Genomic DNA, 18,933 nt, shown 5'->3' with positions numbered 1-18,933 from the left:
GCTAGTGCTTCTTCCTGCAATAACTCTATTAAGTTCTTCTGTTTTTCACTCCAAGCCTAGGCCCTCAGCAATCGATCTTGAAGAACATTGAACCTCTTTTCGGATTTTAACCTAGCTGATTCGGAGATCTCGATCTGGGCTTCTACAGAGTGAACGACTTCTTCAGCCTACTTCAAAGTTGACCTCAACACTGATGAAAGGTCTCGGTTTCCAATGAATGAAAAGCTTCTTCGACCCACACTCGTTCCCTGCTCCTCTGATGGAAAATCTGGTGACGTTCTCTTCCATCTTGTTCAGTCCCTTCAATTCCATGGTTTCTGCTTTCATGGAAGTGACCATCTCCCTCACCCTCTCCCTCTCCTTCATGGGCTTGAGCTGCACAACAGCCTCTAGATCCTTAATGGGATTTCTCTCATTGCCACCCACCACTGTTCATTTATCCTTTTCTGCAATTCGACCTCAACCAAAGGAGAAGCCTTTTGTTTCTTCATAGATGGGTAGACCTAGATCTCAGTAGGTGCCATACCTTTCTTCCTCTTCTTGTTGAGGATGAAATCCTTAGGCGAGAATTCCACTACAAGAAAAACAACAAGAATAGGTCAGTTCATGAAACCCACAAGCAAGAACGACATTCCTGTGAAAACTACCGAGTTTTTAAGCTCACCACAACTTAGCCTAGCTTCAAATAGTGTTCTCTCATCCTTCAAATCCTTCGCCAAGACCACCTTCACCGATATGATCAGGATTGACTTTTGTAAATATAAAGAATTTGAGGGACGAATAATTGTAATATGTTAAAACATTTTAAATATAAAAATTTATTTAAAGAATCCAAATCGTTCATTTTCCCACGCTGACGTGTCAAATTCTGGCGGTTGCGCGGATGGATATCCGCACAGCGGCGAACAAAAATCCCCGTTAGTATGTCAGGTGCTGATGGTAACTGATTTTCGATACTTTTATGACCATTCTACCCTTAATCATCCCTAGAATGACACAAGTTCCCCATAAAGCGTCGGGAAACGAAGGATTGAGGTATAGAACAATGATCTGATCTACTCTTCTCCTCAGTTGTGATTGTACAGAGCTTGGGTTGGGTGTTGACAATGGATGAATTACCTGAAACATGCAAGTACCCAGTTCTACCTCCACCGTCTTTGGTTTGATTTCAATTCATTTTTTCAATATTAAGTTTCTGTATCCTTCCCACTTGGCAAATCCTTATGCTACCACGAACACATATTGATATTCTCTCCGGAACTCTTGATTCCCAATCTCGGTCATCTCCATAAGTCATTTTGTCAAATTCGCATTTTTGCTTTTGTAAGTAACATTTTACGCAATTAATCTACCCAAAAAATTGATGGGTTTTTGGATTTTGAGTTTTCATTTGTTTCCAGTTGTAGGTTTTGATTCGAGTAGGTTTCACCAGAAGAAAGAAAGAAGACAAAGATGCGGAAGCGCAGAGGCAGGAAGGAGATGTTATCTCAAATTAGTGTGATGTGCTGAAAAACGTCTTGCAAGGAAGCTGAAGAAAATTACTACTACGATGAGGAATGAGATTATGGAAGGTGGTGTTGTGCAATTTCAAGTGACATTTTAGGATGCTTATGCCAATTTGGCATAATTTTAGTGTGTTTATGCTTTTTGCAATATTTATTGGGTGCCCTTGAAAATTTTCCTATATTAAAAAAATAAAAAGAATCTTAATTTTTCAGAATCTTTGATGTGCCAAACAACATGGAAGTGGGCTGCTTGAGAAGTTGCAGGGAACCTTGTTCATTTCTTAAGCATTTTTAATTGGTCACCATTGACAAACCAGCAACTACAAGCAATCATTGGTTGCAGTTATGATACTTCCAGATAATATATTTAATTTAAAGGTCAACTAGACAACTAATAGTCACAAATTTATTTGTACGAGAATATGAAATGAACAAATCCAACTTCTGATGCATTGTCTTAGACATGATTATCTTGAATTTTGTAGTGTCTTGGCCCAAATAGTTATTACTTAGAGTAATCCTATGTATACCTGAGAGTTGACTCCCAGAAATTTTAAAACATCAAGAAATTGCTTGCCTAGACAATGTTTTATATCTGAAGCATTGCAAGGAATACGAATCTCATCTTCAAGGATAATTTTATGAAAACCAAAATCTATAAACTATTCAAGGAAGATGTTTGCACGTCGATCTCCAAACAATTCTTCCTGGCTCCCATTAGTGACCTGGAGGACATTAATATCACTCAAATCCTATGCAAGCAGCAGCTGGTTGATTTCTGTGATTCTTCTCATCACTGGTAGCACCATTTGTAACTGAGCCTGAAGAGATAAGTAACATCCCACCTCAAATTTTAGTTATATTTTCTTCTGGTTCTAGTTTGGTAAATTCTTCTTGTTATTTTGGACTAAGTAAGTATATAGTTCTCTTCCAACACCAATTCAGTATCATTGTTCCTTTCATCAACTGTGCTGGTTCTTCTTATTTGTTGTTTTCCATTGTATTTGTACCATATTATAGGTGCTTTTGGTTAGATTTGTTATTATGTGTTCAGAATGTTGCACACTACTGTCTGTGCACACTATTAACTGTTAAGTGCTATATGATTCTGACTGACCTTCCAAGAGCCACGCATGCATGCAGTTCCATTGATGTTTCTATTTAGTTTCTTTCCTTTCTTTGCTCATTTTTGGAGTACATTCTGCTTTTTGGGCATTATATCATGTGTCATGTACTAATCTTCCAAGACCCACTGTTCCACTGAGGTTTCTATCATCTGCTCTATTTTGCTTCTTTCCCTTCCTTCAGTTCATTTTTAGAGTACATGCTGCTTTGTGTGCACTCTTCCATGTCACATACCCTGGAATTCTGATTAATTTGTCTTTTCTAGCTCCAATTCGTTATTGAGTTCATTCCATCTGCTTTGTCTTGCCTTTCTCCATCTTCCTTTAATTTCTTTGCCAACTATTGGCTACCTGTTTTGGGTGTTTTCCCCCTTCTTGTTGCCGAACACAAACTCATTATCTTGTGTGTGTTCTATCATATGCCGCACACCATTCAATTCTAATTACCATGGTTAGTCTTGGGGTATTGGGGATCTTGGCAAAGCCAGCTACAGAGCTTGGGAATCTTCTCTGGCGTCATACTTCTTATTGCGTTAGTTACAAAAGTAATGTCAATAACCTCCGGGAACAGGTGGAAAATCTAAAAGCAGTGAAGAGAGATGTTGACCATTCGGTGGAACAAGCACAAGTGAGAGGAGAGCCAATCTTAGAAACAGTGAAGAGGTGGATGGAAAGAACAACTGAGATTGAATTAAAAGTTGGGAGGTTGTTTGATGATGATTTCATTCCTAGAAAGACTGGGAAATGTAGCACGCGTTATGTACTAAGTAAAAATGCAGAGGAGATTGTGAAGCAGGTTGGGGTCCTATTAGAGGAAGGGAGGTTTGATAGGGTATCACAGCCTGCTCGTCCTCCTGACACAAATGCAAACCCAGCTGCAGATTTTGTGGAATTTGAGTCAAGCAGGTTAGCAATAGAGAAGGTTATGGAGGGATTAATGGATGAAGAAGTACATGTAATTGGGTTACATGGTATGGGTGGAGCGGGTAAGACAGTGCTGATAAAAGAGGTGGGTAGAAGAGCTAAAGAAGATGGGCTTTTTGATAGGGTAGTAACAGTAGTCATTTCCCAAAAACCTAACTTGGCAAGGATTCAGGCTCAAATTGCCACTCTGTTAGGAATACAATATAGGGAGGGAGCAAATATACTTGTAAGGGCAGCGGAGCTGTCTGAGCGATTCAGAAGGGAAAGGAAGGTGCTTGTGATACTGGATGACATATGGGATGCAATAGATTTATCTGAAGTGGGAATTCCCATAGGTGACAGTCATAGGGGCTGTAAGGTTTTAGTTACCACAAGAAGAGAGACTGTATGCCATGAGATAGGTAATATGGGAAACCATACAAGGATAATACCCTTACATCCCTTGTCAGAAAGAGATGCTTGGAATTTGTTTACAAGGAATGCTGGTGACATAGTTAACAGTGCAGCAATCCAAGATATTGCAAGGGATGTTGCCAAAGAATGTGGTGGTTTACCCATTGCACTTGTCACGGTTGGAAGGGCACTGCGAGATAAGAACAATTTGAGAGTTTGGAAAGCAGCAAGAGATCAACTTCAAAAGTCTATGACAACAAACATAGAAGGAATGCATGGAAGAGCGCTGCCATGTTTGAAGCTGAGTTATGATTATCTAGACAGAGAAGAAGAAAGGACACTATTCTTACTTTGTTCCTTGTTTCCCGAAGATTACGATATCAGCATAGAGTTGTTGGTGGAATATGGGGTTGGATTGGGGCTGTTTCAAGATTTAGACACAATAGAAGAAGCAAGGGATCGGACGCTTATGATTGTAGAGAATCTGAAATCTTCTTGCTTGTTGTTAGATGGGTTGGGGCCAGATTGGGATGCATCATTTGATTATGCTATAGGGAGTGTTAGAATGCATGATGTTATTCGGGATATGGCCATTTCTATTGCATCTAGTTCCAGTTCTACTGATTTATGCATGGTAAGAGCAGATGTAGGATTGCAAAACTGGCCCAGGAACAATTCAGCATCTGAAAAATATACAAGTATCTCATTGATGGGTAATCCCGCTCTCCGTGATCTTCCTGAAGGGTTGAACTACCCAAGGCTCCATACCTTGTTGCTGCAAGAATGCTATGGCCACACACCCGTTACAATGCCCAGTAGCTTTTTTAAGAAGATGAGAGAACTTAGAGTATTGGATCTGAGTCATAATATCTTTCAGTATCCCTCACCATTATTGTTTGAATGGTTGACAAAACTGCGTGTACTCTGTATACGTGTGTTTTATGCAATGAATACACCAGTAGATCTCAAATTTGGAGCTCTAAACAGATTAGAGATACTTCGGTTAGGGCATTTTCAGCTGGTGGCCTTCCCAAGAGAAATAGCTCAATTTTTGAATTTAAGGTTGTTGGATTTGACTTCTTGTCATTTCACTAAAATTCCACCTGGAATTTTATCGAGGCTTTCTCAGTTGGAAGAACTATACATGAAAAGAAGCTTTAATGAATGGGGTATGGTTGCTGTTCAAGAAGGAAATAGAAGAGAAAATGCCAATGCAAGCCTTGATGAGCTGACTAGCTTGAGTCGTTTGAACATTCTGCAAGTTGACATAGCACGTGAAGAATGTGTTCCCAAGGAAGCTGATTTTCTTCCAAGGTTGGCAAAATTTTGCATACTAGTTGGCAGGGCAACTGAAGATGCACTTGTAATTGAAAATTTATCTAGAACGCCTAGAGACTTGATCCTCAATGATATTGTGATCAACAATTTGCCTCGCTGGTTCCAGAGGGAGATACTGGCTACAACACTGGGGCTCAAGTATACACCAAGAAGGGCGGTGAATATTCTAATAGAATTTGATAAATGTGGTTTACTACATTCTTTGCAGGTCCTTGTTATCCATGCCTGTACTATAGTACAATCTCTCATGAATGCAACAGGATGGAACCAGAGCAGATCTGCATTTGTTAATCTAGTGAAACTGTATCTCATCAATCTATCCCACTTGAAGGACATTTGCCTTGGTCAGCTTCCAACTGGGTGTTTCACGAATCTAAGAATCTTACGAGTGTTCAACTGCCCACTACTGAGGAAAGTCATGACTGCAGGCCAAGCTAAAAATTTGCAGCAATTGGAAGAGCTCGAAGTATCATTTAACAAAGCAATGGAAGAAATTGTGGGAAGGGAAGGAACAGAGGAGTTGCATGAGACAATTGTATTCCCAAGGTTGAGAATTGTTCGACTTCTGGAGGTGATTAATGTGACATGTTTTTATGGAGGAGATGCTACTTTTGAATGTCCATCCTTGGAAGAAGTGATCATTGATACCTGTCCAAATTTGAAGACTTTTGCTTCTGGATTGCTATTCACACCCAAATTTAGGAGGATAAGAGCCCTTGTAATGGGCAGATTGCTAGATATTGATGTGCAGAAGGCACATTATGGCCAGCTAAACGCTGTTCTGCGGCTGCATTTCTCACAATGGGTGGTATGATCCACAAACTTCTCTCACACAGATTTATTTTGTTTATATATGTTTGTTACCTGTTTTTTCTTTTTGGGTTGGGGGGGGGGGGAATTTTCCACCTCTCATTATTCTTAAATATCTAATGCACTGGCCTGGGCATAATTTTTTGATCCATATCTATGCATTTGTATGTGTATGTGCATTTGTACATGATCTTTGAGTATTGCTGAAATAGTAGTAACACTAAACACATACTGATAAGAGAGTAGTGCTTAGCCTAGTTGCAAGTACATTGATGATGAAATAAATGACGTTTCTACTAGAACCCAGTACTTGAGGTTGCAAATTATATAATTTAATCTGCTGTAATCATGAAACTTCTTAATTGTTCACACTATTATTTCTTGTGACTACTACAACAATTAATGTTCATGATTCAACTAGAAACTCCAAGCATCATAAATTAAGAGAGTTAGAGAGGAAAAAAGGGGGAATGGGGAGAGGAATTTCACCATATCCTGCAACCTGGTATATTCTAAGTAACACCATTTGCAGTGACAGTTTTTAACCATTAGGAATGTTTTCTGTGTAAATTTGCATCTGTTATTTTCTATGTATAAAATTATGTCTATTCATGCATGTAAATTTACATATGTACTATTTTACTCGTCACTTGAGGTTTTGTCATATATTTTAAATCCAAAAACTGTGTTTGTTGTGTGCTGAAAAAATAGTTGAATGATGCAGGAAGCAATATCTTCAAGGATGCAGAGCACAGCTAAACCTCTCGGTAAGTGACATCTTGTGGTAGTGTCCCTGTTTATTTCTATATTACTGAGTTAAGATTACCTGACCCACCCAATTACTACATCTCAAACTTACAGATCCTCGTTCACATTTATATACGGTGTTTGGATTATGGGAAGGCCACTCATTTGTTGACTTTGTTTACAAGTCCATACAATTAACTTCACGGATACAGTATGTGGTAACATATCAAAATGAGGAGCTTGTCAGCTCAAGTGAAGGATATGGAAACAGACGAAGCACCGTTCGTGTAAATGTCACTCCCACCATTGGAACACCAGCACCTGAACATCAAGGATCTGTGGGGCATCAAAATAATGGCATCACCTCAACACAGAGTCCTGGAGGAAGTGGCGTACAGCATGTTAAGCGATTAATCATCTCACATGAATCTGCAACTCTAAAACTAGGAGAGGACACAAAGACAGCACAGAAGACCAGCACAGGAAACCTGTTAAGAACAGAGAAATTAGCCACTTCAGCAAATATCGCCAGCAATTCACAAAGTTTGCCAGCTAGCCAAAGAATCCTTGAGGACAGGCCAGTAGAAGGTAGCACATTGAGGGATGGTGACAGATTATCAAATGCTAAAGGGAATACCACAACTGTTAAGGCCATCACCATGGAAAAACCAGGGGAAGTTAGGAAACTGAGAGGTAATGAAGGAGCTAATGGTGACACAACAATGCGGAAGTCTGGGGAAAGTGGTAGCAGATTGGAGAATCATGAAAGAAGCCTCTTATCCAATGTTAATACAAAGAGTGACCTAACAGATGTCAAAAGTGCATGGGAGAAAGGAGAAAGTAGCAATGCAGGAGGTAACCTCTCAAACTAGTGTTGTTTTCTGCAGACTCCTAAAATTAGTGTTGATGGTTTTAAAGTTATTACTCCAGATCAACTCTGTTATCTTTTGAAACAATTATTATAGAAATTACAAGGTCATTTTCCTTTGCTAATTTCCACTGACACCATGTAACTGTGTTTTTCTAACCGTTAACAATAGTGATACTACTGTGTAAAGTCTCAGACACAGCTGAAGAATTTTCTCTCTTACGGTTAACAAATTGATTTGAAGAATTCAATATGCTTATAGAAAATGTCTTAAGAAAGTAAAATATCTATCTAATTTATTAGACAAATGGATTGATTAGTGTTGATGAAATCCAATATTATCAATGCCTGAATCACAGCTTCCTTTTCTAACAGCGAAACCTCTTCCTTATGCTGTCTCCGATTTCATTCTGACCTCTTGATGAGTAAAGAGTAAACCTGTGATAGTTTACCAAGACCATGATAGAGACTAGTATTTGACCCGTTTCCCTTTTCTTTTCGGGATTTCAACCTTCATTGATCATCATTTTCCACCAGGTGTAGAATCAAATTTACTATGGTTTCCTGTCAGTCTTTTTCTAGAACAGTCTTACATGACTTTCATGAATTCTGAGTTTTCTCCTCTAGAGTATTGTAACATTACCTTTGGGATTAAGAACTTTAGCATATGTTATGCTGATACTATGGCTTTCTTTTTGAGTGTTCTATTTTATCTGGTACATTATCCAACTATGCCCGAGTTTCCAGATTGAGAACTGGAATATTCTTCATTCACAAGCTCTAGAAAAATTAGCAATGGACTATATTGGTGGAGTTCTTTCTTTTTCTCCTTTTTCCATCTAGAGTTCATTGTCAGCTGAAATCTGCATAATTCTGATCTTTAAGATCATGATGTTGTTCTTATACCCCGATTTGAGGTATTCACATTCTTTGATCAGTGTGTTTATGTGAGGCAACTTTGTTATGTCAATGAAATTTTAGTTCCACGAATTAGGCAACACCTAAAACTATTTTCTAAAACGTTGCTTAAATTGCATAGACAGCAGAATGCTGTTTGATAATTCTCAGGAAATTCCTTGTTTCTCCTGTAGGTTCTCAAAAAGGAGAGGTTGACAAATATTCCATCTCAAGATGCATTGAGGTTCTAACTGCCATCGATAGTGTGAGCGACAAAGTTTACTTACAGGCACTCAAGATGTTCCAGGATCCTAACTGGAGGCAGACTTTTATTAGTTTGCCAACAGAGAGAAGAGTAATTTGGTTAAGGAGTTTAGAATGATATTTCAATCCTGGTTGTTGTTCCAAGTCCCTTTAGGATTAGTTAATATCTTTTTATTCTCTTGTTTCCTCTGAATTTTATTGAAGTGTGTTTCATGATTTTATTGTTATCTCAGAAACTTGAACCATTTGAGTTTCAAAGAAGTGTTTGGTTATGAACAAGTTATTTGTTAAAGCACAAGTGCAGGTACATGTTAATATAGATCAATGCCAGTTGCATGTTTGGATTGAGCATTAGGGATTCCTGTGACCCAACCTGAATAGCTATAAGGAGTGAATGTTAAAAAGATTTACACAACTCGTTTCTTTGGTTCCATCAGAAAAGCAGAATCGCTCAACTTCTTCCCTCATTGGGCATTAAGATTTTCAGATTACCCACGGCACCCTAGCCACCATTTACTCTGCCCTCTAGATGTCTCCTCACCACCCTTTCCATGTTTGTGGCAATCTCTGCCTCAACCCCATTCAGCAAAACCTGCCTTTCCACAATTACAAAGAGCAAGGAAGAACAGGCATGGTTACTTGCTTGGTTTAATTAAGTAGTAGGTGAAAAGATATCCTTTATGGTATAAATAGACATTCAGTAATTTTTCATTAGAGAAGATTGCTAGAGAACTACAGAGTTGATGCTGGTTATGCTTAACATGCTTGTTTAAACCAAGGATTTAGTGATGGGGCTTTGCACCTTTTCTGTTCTTTTTTAGGTAAAGTGAACATCATAATTTGGATAGTCACAACTTGATTCTGGGGAGGTGACAAAACATAGATTGAAAAGGATGGGCATCCAATATATTCAATCCACTTCTGAATGCTTATCACCCCTCCGTCTTAGAGCAAACTGATTCAAATCTCTACTGCTTGCAACGAATGAAACTCTACCTGCTGGTTTCGCCAATTGGGAAAACATGCCTCAACTGTCCAGGGGGCGGTGGTTCAAAGCCCACACTTTTTTTCACTATTCATGACAGTGAAGGCAATCATCTGCACAAAACAGTAGCAGTTATAGTATGCCAAAACTCTACTCTGTTGTTTTTGTTGTTTGGAGATCCAATCTATGGTTACAGATTAAGGACAATCCAGCAGTACAGGACACATGGATATGATTCTTCAACTCCATGGTTTATTGAAAGGTAAGCAATTTGGTGTTTCAGATATCAGATCAATTTACTTGTTGATAGGTGAAACAGAAAATTATGCTGCATCAAACAACTTTCAACAATATAAAAAATCTTACCCTTCCATTATATACACTGTTAAATGAATTCTGGAATAGCACAATGGGTGAAAAAGTTAATGTTAGTAGGTTATAACCTTTCTCCTTTTGGGAGTCATTTTCACCATTTTTTTTCAAAACATTTGCATCTATTTCCTCTTTGCTGTAAACCTCTTTTCATAATCCCATTATAATTAAGAGAACTGTAGATGTATTAACACAATCTTCATAGACTATAAGAAACAACAAACGTTTATTTTCTTTCTACACAAACTGCCAAGCTAAAAAATGACATAGGGTGGTAGATACAATGAAAATGAGAAAATTAACTATTCAACTTCACAACAGAGTATTATAGCCATCTACACAAACACCACAGACTCAGCTTTTTCTTTACTTCATCCAAATGCTAGCTTCAATCACATTTTATTCTTCCATTCGCATGATGCATCGAAGACTTTCTCCCTTAAGCATGAGATCAAAGGCCTTGTTAATATCTGAGAATGAGATTTCATGTGTAATGAATTTCTCTAGTTCAAGTTCCTGCACAACAAAGACATCAAGAATTAACAGTTCTTTCTTGAATTTCTGCATAACAGTAAAATAGAAGTAATTGAAATTCTTACAATAAATTCCATACCTTTTAATTATAGAAATAATGGATAAAGTTCACAATAATACCTTTTTCATGTACAGTTCAACAACAGAGGGAAGATCAGAGCGTGGTTTATAGTTCCCAAAGAAGGTTCCCTTGAGAGTTCTTTCGTTCAATAAATTAATGGGGTGTGTCTTGAAAACAGCATCTTTATGTGGAACACCCACAACAACAGCCACACCCCAACCCTGAGGAAGTGATCATTTAAGAAGATGATTGATATGCAGAAGAAATAATCCAGATTTCAAACTTCATGCTCAACCGAGAAGAATATTATGTTCAGGGATGAGGCAAGAAAATAGTAGAAGAATGAAAATGATGTCGTTAATACATACGTCGTGGACACATTCAAAAGCAGAGATCATTGCATTAATGTTTCCAGTGCACTCAATGCTCCGATCGACTCCTCCATCAGTCATCTCAGCAATTACCTAAATTGGATATAGAAATGACAGCCTAGGTTAAACATGGTACAGGACTTCAAATCCATAATCCTGAGAGATGAAAAGTGTAGACAATCAATAAAAACCATATGGTGGTGATACCTCTTGAACTGGTTTCTTACAGTCCTTTGGGTTCACGAACTCTGTGACACCAAACTTCTTTGCTGTATAAAAGGAAAAGTTCAATAAAGGAGCAATCTTGCTTTCCACATTGATCTACAATTACAGAGAACAAATCTGTACAAATGCATCAGAATGACTAATTTACTGTAGGCTAGCTAGTTCTGGCTAAATTTACCTTCATGGAATCTGTTGGAGTTCACATCAACACCAATTATCCTTGAAGCACCAGAAAACCTTGCCCCTTCAGCAGCCTAATTACACAGAAACACCATAACACAATTAATCATCAGTTGAGTATACTGATTGACCACACGAAAAACAGAAAGACAATGGCTGTATAGAATCTTACAGCAAGGCCCACAGCTCCCAATCCAAAAACAGCTACTGTTGAACCCTTCTTAGGTTTTGCAACATTCACTGTGGCTCCAAAACCTTAAGAAACAATTGTAGATTTCATTGATTAGATGATGTAGTTTTCTATAACCAAAATTGAAAATTTTGAAAATGAACAAAATTTCACTCACCTGTGGAGATTCCACAACTGAGGATACAGACTTTATCAAGAGGTGCTAAGGGGTTGATCTTGGCGATGGATCCAACATGGCACACTGTGTATTCACTAAATGTGGAAGTTCCGACGAAGTGGTAAATGGGTTTGCCCTTTATGGAGAACCTTGACTTTCCATCCCCAATCATCACGCCCCTGTCTGTGTTTATCCTGAGAAGGTTGCACATGTTGCTCTCCTCTGATTTGCAGTGGTCACACTCCTTGCATTCTCCAGTGAACACAGGGAGGACATGGTCTCCTGGTTTCAAGTCAGTCACACCTTCTCCCACACTCTCCACGATCCTAAATCATAAACAACAATTCATAAAACCCAGAATCAATATTTTGAGTTATGTAATGCAATAAAATCAGTAGTTATTTTCTTTTCTATGCTGTAATTAACATACCCTCCTGCCTCATGACCATAGATACGAGGAAACAGAGGATTTTGTCCCTGCAAAGCAATAAAGCCCATATCAGTATCATTTCCACGAGGATTCCTGAAGAACAGAGGTTTATCTGCTCAAAACAAATTATTGCAGAGATTGTTACCTTTGCTTCCCAGAAGTATACATCAGTGTGGCACAGGGCTGTATAGAGAATCTTCAGACGAACTTCCATTGCTTGAGGTGGTGCCACCTCCACTTCCTCAATGGACAATGGTTTCCCTGCTTCCCATGCCACCGCAGCTGCAAACATAATATATAATCAAGGTCTCTGTTAAAGCAAGTTGGTAAGAATGCATTGCAGAAAATCCAAAAGGAAAAGAAACACACTGGAATATTGAAACAAACTCTTTTAGATGGTAAAATATGCCAAACCCTCAACTGATTTTTATTGATGGATAGCGGAAAACCAAAACCCATTAGTACAAAAACACTACAGAACCCCAATTCATAAAATAACACCCAACCAGCAAATGGATTACCAGACAGGAGCTGAGGATTCAAAAGATCAATAGAGAAAACCAACTTCGAATATCCAACCAATAGTTCAAGAAAAAGTTGTGTCTGTTATACCTCTGCAACGTATCACCTTGCCAGCAGTGCTCGACATCTCTCTCTTTCTCACTTGTTTCTATCACCAAAAAGTAGAAATCTTTACAATTCTCTGAACTCTGAAGGATTGATTTGCTCACTCTTGTGTGCTTAGTTGGTACGTGTTGAAGAGAACTACCCAGTATTTATAAGAGCTTAGAACTTCGAGAAAATTCAGCAATTTACTAGTTGCATATTTAAAATCAATCCCATAGTTTCTCATAACATCTACTCTGGTTTCCGGTTTCAACAATCCATATCTAGAGCTTTACATGACGCGGGAAAGCTTTGAATTTGAGTTTCCTTTTTGGGTTTGACCATGTACACAATATATAAACTAGTATTTCTAATCCAATGGTTGATCCTGCAAAATAATATAGTTGACCACGCAGATCCATGGTTTTGCATATCTGGTTTTATCAAATCCAAAACCAGCTTGACACATAACCATGGTTTTGTCATAAGAAGGGAGAAGGATAGCTAAACAAACAAACAAAATCCAACGAAGTTCTGTTTGTTTCTTCACAAAATATATACAAATGAATGATATAGTATTGCTGAAGTTCGGCCTTAGCTTTAAAAAATGGATTCCATGTTTAAAATTCACATATTGTGTGCAAGTTGGTTGAAACATATCATCTCCAGTGAGTTATAGCGAAGGTAATGACGTAGATAAATACTGATATTTTTATTTAGCGCAATGCCAACCTAATGTGTAAAGAAAAATTTATAAGTACCTTCCGTGAAATATCATGCAACACAAAACACACCTAATCACATATAATGGATTCTTATAGATAAGAATGAAAAAGGAATAAAAATTACCTTTCATCTTTTTATGTAAAGCTGGGTCTAAGCTGATAAACCCAAATTTCATTATGAATCTAAATCTATAAACCAAATGTGGCACAAAATTTGAAATCATTACTATAATGTGTATTTCCTTGTATACACACTGCAATATTGAATTACAAAATCCTCTAAAAGAAGACCTGGGGAAGAAGAGGGATTTTTTTTCTTTTTTTCTTTCTAGTTTAAGAGAAAGGGAGTGTTGTGTTGTGGCTGTTTGGTGCTCTATGATTCCTGCCACCTTTGCTACTTACAAGTTCACACAACCGGCAGGGCAATGTGTCGAGGCTTGCTGCACGGGTCTTCCCATAGTTACCTACTACACCACACCGCCTCCAAGCATGATATTCAGCATAGGCAACAGGATCGTTTGCAAGGGTCTTCACATAGGAAGCAAGTTCTTCCATGGAGCTGAACTTGGTCCCATCTATAATTGAGTATGGTGGGACAAAATCCCAGACATTTGGAGCACCAAAGTAGATGGGGACTGAACCTGAATCTAGGGCATAAAATAGCTTCTCAGTTATGTAGTTCTTAATCATGGTGTTCTCAATCGCAAGGACGAACTTGTAGTGAGACATGGCACAATGTATATGATCCCACCATTTTGGAGCAGAGTTGTCATTATTTACACAATCAGGGTACTTATCAAGAGCCATATCCAGGCCTCCAACATTGTTCAGGCACTTGCCGAATGAATGGTGAGGCAAATATTTGAGAAGACTCTGAGCAAGTCTGTTCCTTCGAGGAACGCACCTTGAGGAAGACCAGTAGACAAGTGTTTCCTGAAGAGGTCACAATAATACTCTGAGCTTAAGTTTCCAAACCCAAATGATGAAAAAACAATGGAAGAAATGTATTGAAAGAATTGCCAGAGTGCTTGCACAGTGCCTCTGAACACACACATACACACGAAGGAGAAATCATAAGAAAGGAGAAGGAAATAAAATGACAGAAGCTTACAGTGTTCTTATAAGAGGACAGGTGATAATTTCGACCGTTATGGAACATGGCACCAGCATAAGTTGACTGCACATCATCAGCAGGGTGATAACTAATAAAAATATCCTCACGGCCAGACCGTTTTCTCCCAGCTTCAAGGTCCATATATACCCGAAGTGGATCACCATCTCGTCTCTAGCAAAAGAACAAAAACAAATGACAAGAAACCCCAAAGGAAGTAGTTCAAGGTAGAATAACCAGACAAAAATAAGTGAAATAAATCCATGATAAATGCATACCATGATAAACCTAATGATGTAGTTGAGACTAGAATACCTATTCTTTCAAGGTTAAGCATCTGCTTTAGAAATCAAAAGTGGAAACTAGATTTCCCAAAATCATCTCACTAAGTATACAACAAGTGCAATTAAATCCAACACCAAAAAAACAGATTGTCATCAAATGACTGAAAAATTGTAAGCAAGGAATCCCATGCAGACCTGAGCAATTTGTGCCAGATAATAGCAAGACTCCATTAACTGTGGTGAGTGATCCCTTTGTAAATTTATATTATGATCAGAGCATGAAACAAAACAACATTCAGTCATGTGAAGTTGCAAATGGATTGTTTCAGATTGTTGTCCAAGGGCCAAGTACAGCCTGACCCTCTCTGTCATGTGAAACAATAAAAGGAGCACTAATCTCACGTTAGAGTAAACACAGTAACTAGCAGAGCGTTATTGTTACTCAGGTTCAAAAAAGTTGTCAAAATTTCACTGAAATCTCAAAATTTTCTAATATTCCAGACCTGAAAGAAGATGGCATTTTGAAATGCCAAAAAAAAAAAAAAAAAAACAAGGAATGGGATTAAAAGATTCCGGTCTGAAAAAAAAATGCACATTCGCCTATTTCATTCATTTTATTCAGTATTTCAGCATCTTACACCTGAAATGACCAAACAAACCTCCGGGGAAAAAAAAAATTGCAAAGTTTGTGTGAAGTATCAGTATTCTGCAAATTTTGTCAGCCTGAAATGACTTTCTAGAACACAATTTGATACTGTGAAAATAACCCCCCCCCCCCTTCTAGCTGTGCATTAGACCTCTCCTCTGCCTCAAGTCTTAGACTTCATGGATAACTAATACAAAGTATCTTCCAATTCAGTTAGTTTGACAGCAACGGAGAGGAGAAGCAGCATAGGTATACAGTATGAATATGAAGCAAAGCCAAATAAATTGGCCAAAACAAAAATTGAAGGCAGGACTACACCTGAGATGAGGAAGAAAGAGGGATACGCACACAGGTCACTACAATGGGTAGCAAAGTGGTAAACTTTTTCATTCAATTTTAAAATCCAACTCAAATCACTGTTTACATGCCCTCATGCGGATTAAAGCAACATAAATCCTAATTCTATAACAAACTGAAATCATAACTTGATTCTAATTCTATCTAATCTAAAACAGAAGAGAAATTCAAATAACATTGGGGAATCACCTTCCTATGATTTAAATAACATGAATAAAATAAGAAACAAAAATTAGAACTAATCCTAACATAAACCCATATCTACCTGAATACTATAGGGGGTATTTGGGTACATGGCTTTGGTTTTTAGTGAAGCTTTACACCATGTTGAGTACTTAAGGGTTATATTTGTAACTTCTACTGTTATTAAATCATGGTTTGGAAATCTTACCACTGAAAATGTTACCAAACTGTAAATCTCCTTCCTTTCTCGAAACTTTGGAGCTTCTATAACTCTTCCACTGCTAGAACTGGATTTTCAGTCTTAGAGATTGTTTCACCATCCACCCCCATAACTTCTCAGAATCTCTATGATATTTTAGCTATATATACAAGACCAACAAGATAGGGACAACCTTTGACAAGAATTTCAGACTCATCGGGTGGCCTGGTTAGTTAGCAACAACCTTCAACCAAAATTTTAGACTCATCAGCTGGCTGATTTAGGAGACATTGAACCTTCAACTTTCAGCATTTTAGCTTCCTAAAATTGGTTTTCATTATGAAATTTGATTTAAAGGTTTAGATCCCAACCATTTCTATAAGATCTTCCTTTATGGCCCTATATCTTGATTTGCACAATACAAGACAGATATGGAAATATTGGATATAATAAATGGTTTTTACTCCCTCATCCGTACTAATAATCATAAGATTGATTTTCATTATGAAATTTGATTTACAGGTTTAGATCCCAACCATTTCTATAAGATCTTCCTTTATGGTCCTATATCTTGATTTGCACAATACAAGTCAGATATGGAAATATTGGATATAATAAATGGTTTTTACCGACTCCCTCATCTGTACTAATAATCATAATACCTTAAATTTATGTTTTCGACTCTCTGTTTCCCCCATTTCAAGTATTCAAAATCTAATACAACAACCTCTAACCAGTCCCAATTCAAAATCTAGACCCACATATTTCTGACTTCACCCCAATGAACAATCAAGCCCGGATGATAGAAGTGGTCGAAAAATACAGAACGACAACCCAATTTTGGCATCTAATCAAGTCCATATCACATTCATATGATTTCCACCCCCATCTGGTTTGAAATATTGCTCAGCAATTCATTTTAAATGCAGAACAATATGAAGACAACTTACAGATATTCAAAATAATATCTGATAAGCACAATCTACTCTTCACTCCAACTATTCAGAATACAAACGAGGTTAAGAGATGAAAAGGAGCACCATAAGTGGAGGTGACATGCTTTCGAACAGCAACGCGTCTGGTTTATCAACCAAAACAGGGGACTTGGTCCATAAGCAGGTCAACCCACATCGGCAAGAATATAAATTATCCAAATTATCAGGAATCCAAGTCCACCGTTTGACAAGAACACTGACATGCTTCATCTTCATCGCTCCACAGTCGACGAAACTATCAACATCCTGGAGGGCAGAAACAGAAGAAGAAGAACTATTCGAAGTAAGTTTATGCTTTTCCCTAAATTGAGCGCAACCAACCACAGAATCCCATTTTCTGAAAGAACCCAACAAATCCTCGGAAGCATATGAGTTCCGATCAACTCTGAAATTGCGAATAACTGGCGGCGAAGACGAGATAGATGGTAATTCGAGGAACCCTGAGACGAGAAGAAATAGAAAAACAAAACAAGATACTGTAGCAACAATGATAGAGTTGATGGATTTCACTTGCATAGTGGGAAGAATACTCCAATTCGATCTCTCCATCTCTCCCAGCGGAGAGAAAGAGAGAGAGATATCAGTAGTTTAGAATCAAGTTTCTTTTCGTCTACTCTTTCTCTGATCTGTGAACGACTTGGACTCAACATGAATCACGATCTAAACCGGGTTCAGACGATTCCATAACGACTCGTACTGAGTTGGAGATTCTTTGAACCTTTCAGCTTAGGCCCAGCCCTATCGAGCTGAACCAACCCTGCGAGTTCAAATTTGACATTTAACACGATGAGAAATACGAGTTCCAAAATCGTACTTATAAATCACTTGATAATGAGTTTAAAAGTGCATCCGTCTTCTCAGGAAACATATTTTCATCATTTTCTTGGGAAGCCCAACTGAAATTTAATAGCATCGACATGTCTAATCACCTAATTTGGCATGGACCACCCTTAAAAATGACATGGATATTCAAACATGGCGGGCGTGCATGACCCATGCAGTCTCTCGTTCGGGATTTCTTCTTGTTGTATTCTTTTTCACTTTCCTTCTAGGGCTTGATTTGGTTTGGTTTGGTTTGGTCTGAATTATTTGGATTAGTCATGGGTAGTTGATCATGCTAACCATGTAAGAAATCAACCCCATAAACGTATTATATCTGCTTGGAAGATCTCCTTCAATTCCCGAGGGGATTCAGAAACGACGTTTTGAAGAATTTCTCGCACTTGAGGTTATCTTCGACATCCAATCAACAACTTGATTGGCCTCCTGACACGTATGACTAAACTGTATGTAAATACTTAGACCAACAAGGGTTTGGATTCCTGCAAGTAACTTCATAGATCTTCCTTGCACTCATGAGCTAACTTCCACTAAGATAAGTGCCTTCAACTAGTCAGACTCCACCCATAGCGGAACCTTCCTAGAACCATCACCAAATTTTGACCCTCCATG

The 18,933-nt window shown here is 38.1% G+C and overlaps 3 protein-coding genes across 4 annotated transcripts; 1 reads left to right on the top strand and 2 right to left on the bottom strand.

Moving 5' to 3' along the window:
- The first annotated feature begins 942 nt into the window (after positions 1-942).
- On the top strand, positions 943-9,755 carry LOC149016609 (disease resistance protein At4g27190-like). 2 transcript variants are annotated; one of them, XM_089154712.1, is made up of 5 exons: positions 943-1,323; positions 1,407-6,092; positions 6,819-6,861; positions 6,956-7,696; positions 8,801-9,755. In XM_089154712.1, exons 2-5 carry the CDS (start codon positions 3,078-3,080, stop codon positions 8,986-8,988), a joined length of 3,987 nt encoding a protein of 1,328 aa, XP_089010838.1. In that variant the 5' UTR covers positions 943-1,323; positions 1,407-3,077; the 3' UTR covers positions 8,989-9,755. The 2 variants fall into 2 exon arrangements, with proteins under 2 accessions (XP_089010838.1, XP_089010837.1); XM_089154711.1 differs by having other exon boundaries at positions 1,401-6,092.
- Positions 9,756-10,285: 530 nt separating this feature from the next.
- Positions 10,286-13,136, bottom strand: LOC149016608 (alcohol dehydrogenase-like). The gene is made up of 10 exons (XM_089155901.1): positions 12,988-13,136; positions 12,521-12,657; positions 12,376-12,422; positions 11,946-12,271; positions 11,771-11,853; positions 11,597-11,672; positions 11,401-11,462; positions 11,191-11,286; positions 10,882-11,043; positions 10,286-10,743 (listed from the first exon to the last, which is right to left on the bottom strand). Exons 1-10 carry the CDS (start codon positions 13,022-13,024, stop codon positions 10,627-10,629), a joined length of 1,143 nt encoding a protein of 380 aa, XP_089012027.1. The 5' UTR covers positions 13,025-13,136; the 3' UTR covers positions 10,286-10,626.
- A 596-nt stretch (positions 13,137-13,732) lies between these two features.
- On the bottom strand, positions 13,733-18,207 carry LOC149016607 (alpha-(1,4)-fucosyltransferase-like). Its single transcript, XM_089154710.1, has 3 exons — positions 17,527-18,207; positions 14,818-14,991; positions 13,733-14,639 (listed from the first exon to the last, which is right to left on the bottom strand). Exons 1-3 carry the CDS (start codon positions 18,028-18,030, stop codon positions 14,040-14,042), a joined length of 1,278 nt encoding a protein of 425 aa, XP_089010836.1. The 5' UTR covers positions 18,031-18,207; the 3' UTR covers positions 13,733-14,039.
- Between the last annotated feature and the right edge of the window lie 726 nt (positions 18,208-18,933).

The sequence above is a fragment of the Hakea prostrata genome, chromosome 5 (genome assembly GCF_041222555.1).
Source record: "Hakea prostrata isolate BN-2017 chromosome 5, UWA_Hpros_2, whole genome shotgun sequence".
NCBI classification, from domain to species: domain Eukaryota; kingdom Viridiplantae; phylum Streptophyta; class Magnoliopsida; order Proteales; family Proteaceae; genus Hakea; species Hakea prostrata.
Note: the sequence above shows the minus strand (reverse complement) of the source record. Positions and strands in the feature narration are given on the sequence as shown.

Bases quoted from the DNA above. Each gene is read 5' to 3' on its own strand.
- LOC149016607 (XM_089154710.1), bottom strand. From the start codon at position 18,030: ATGGAGAGATCGAATTGGAGTATTCTTCCCACTATGCAAGTGAAATCC. The intron at 14,992-17,526 runs GTGCTCCTTTTC...TTCTTTTGCTAG, and splicing joins GCATGTCACCTCCACTTATG to AGACGAGATGGTGATCCACT. The intron at 14,640-14,817 runs GTAAGCTTCTGT...TGACCTCTTCAG, and splicing joins TGTCCTCTTATAAGAACACT to GAAACACTTGTCTACTGGTC.
- LOC149016609 (XM_089154712.1), top strand. From the start codon at position 3,078: ATGGTTAGTCTTGGGGTATTGGGGATCTTGGCAAAGCCAGCTACAGAG. The intron at 6,862-6,955 runs GTAAGTGACATC...TCAAACTTACAG, and splicing joins GAGCACAGCTAAACCTCTCG to ATCCTCGTTCACATTTATAT. The intron at 7,697-8,800 runs GTAACCTCTCAA...TTTCTCCTGTAG, and splicing joins AGAAAGTAGCAATGCAGGAG to GTTCTCAAAAAGGAGAGGTT.
- LOC149016608 (XM_089155901.1), bottom strand. From the start codon at position 13,024: ATGTCGAGCACTGCTGGCAAGGTGATACGTTGCAGAG. The intron at 12,423-12,520 runs GTAACAATCTCT...ATTGCTTTGCAG, and splicing joins TATACTTCTGGGAAGCAAAG to GGACAAAATCCTCTGTTTCC. The intron at 11,673-11,770 runs GTAAGATTCTAT...CTGTGTAATTAG, and splicing joins TGGGAGCTGTGGGCCTTGCT to GCTGCTGAAGGGGCAAGGTT.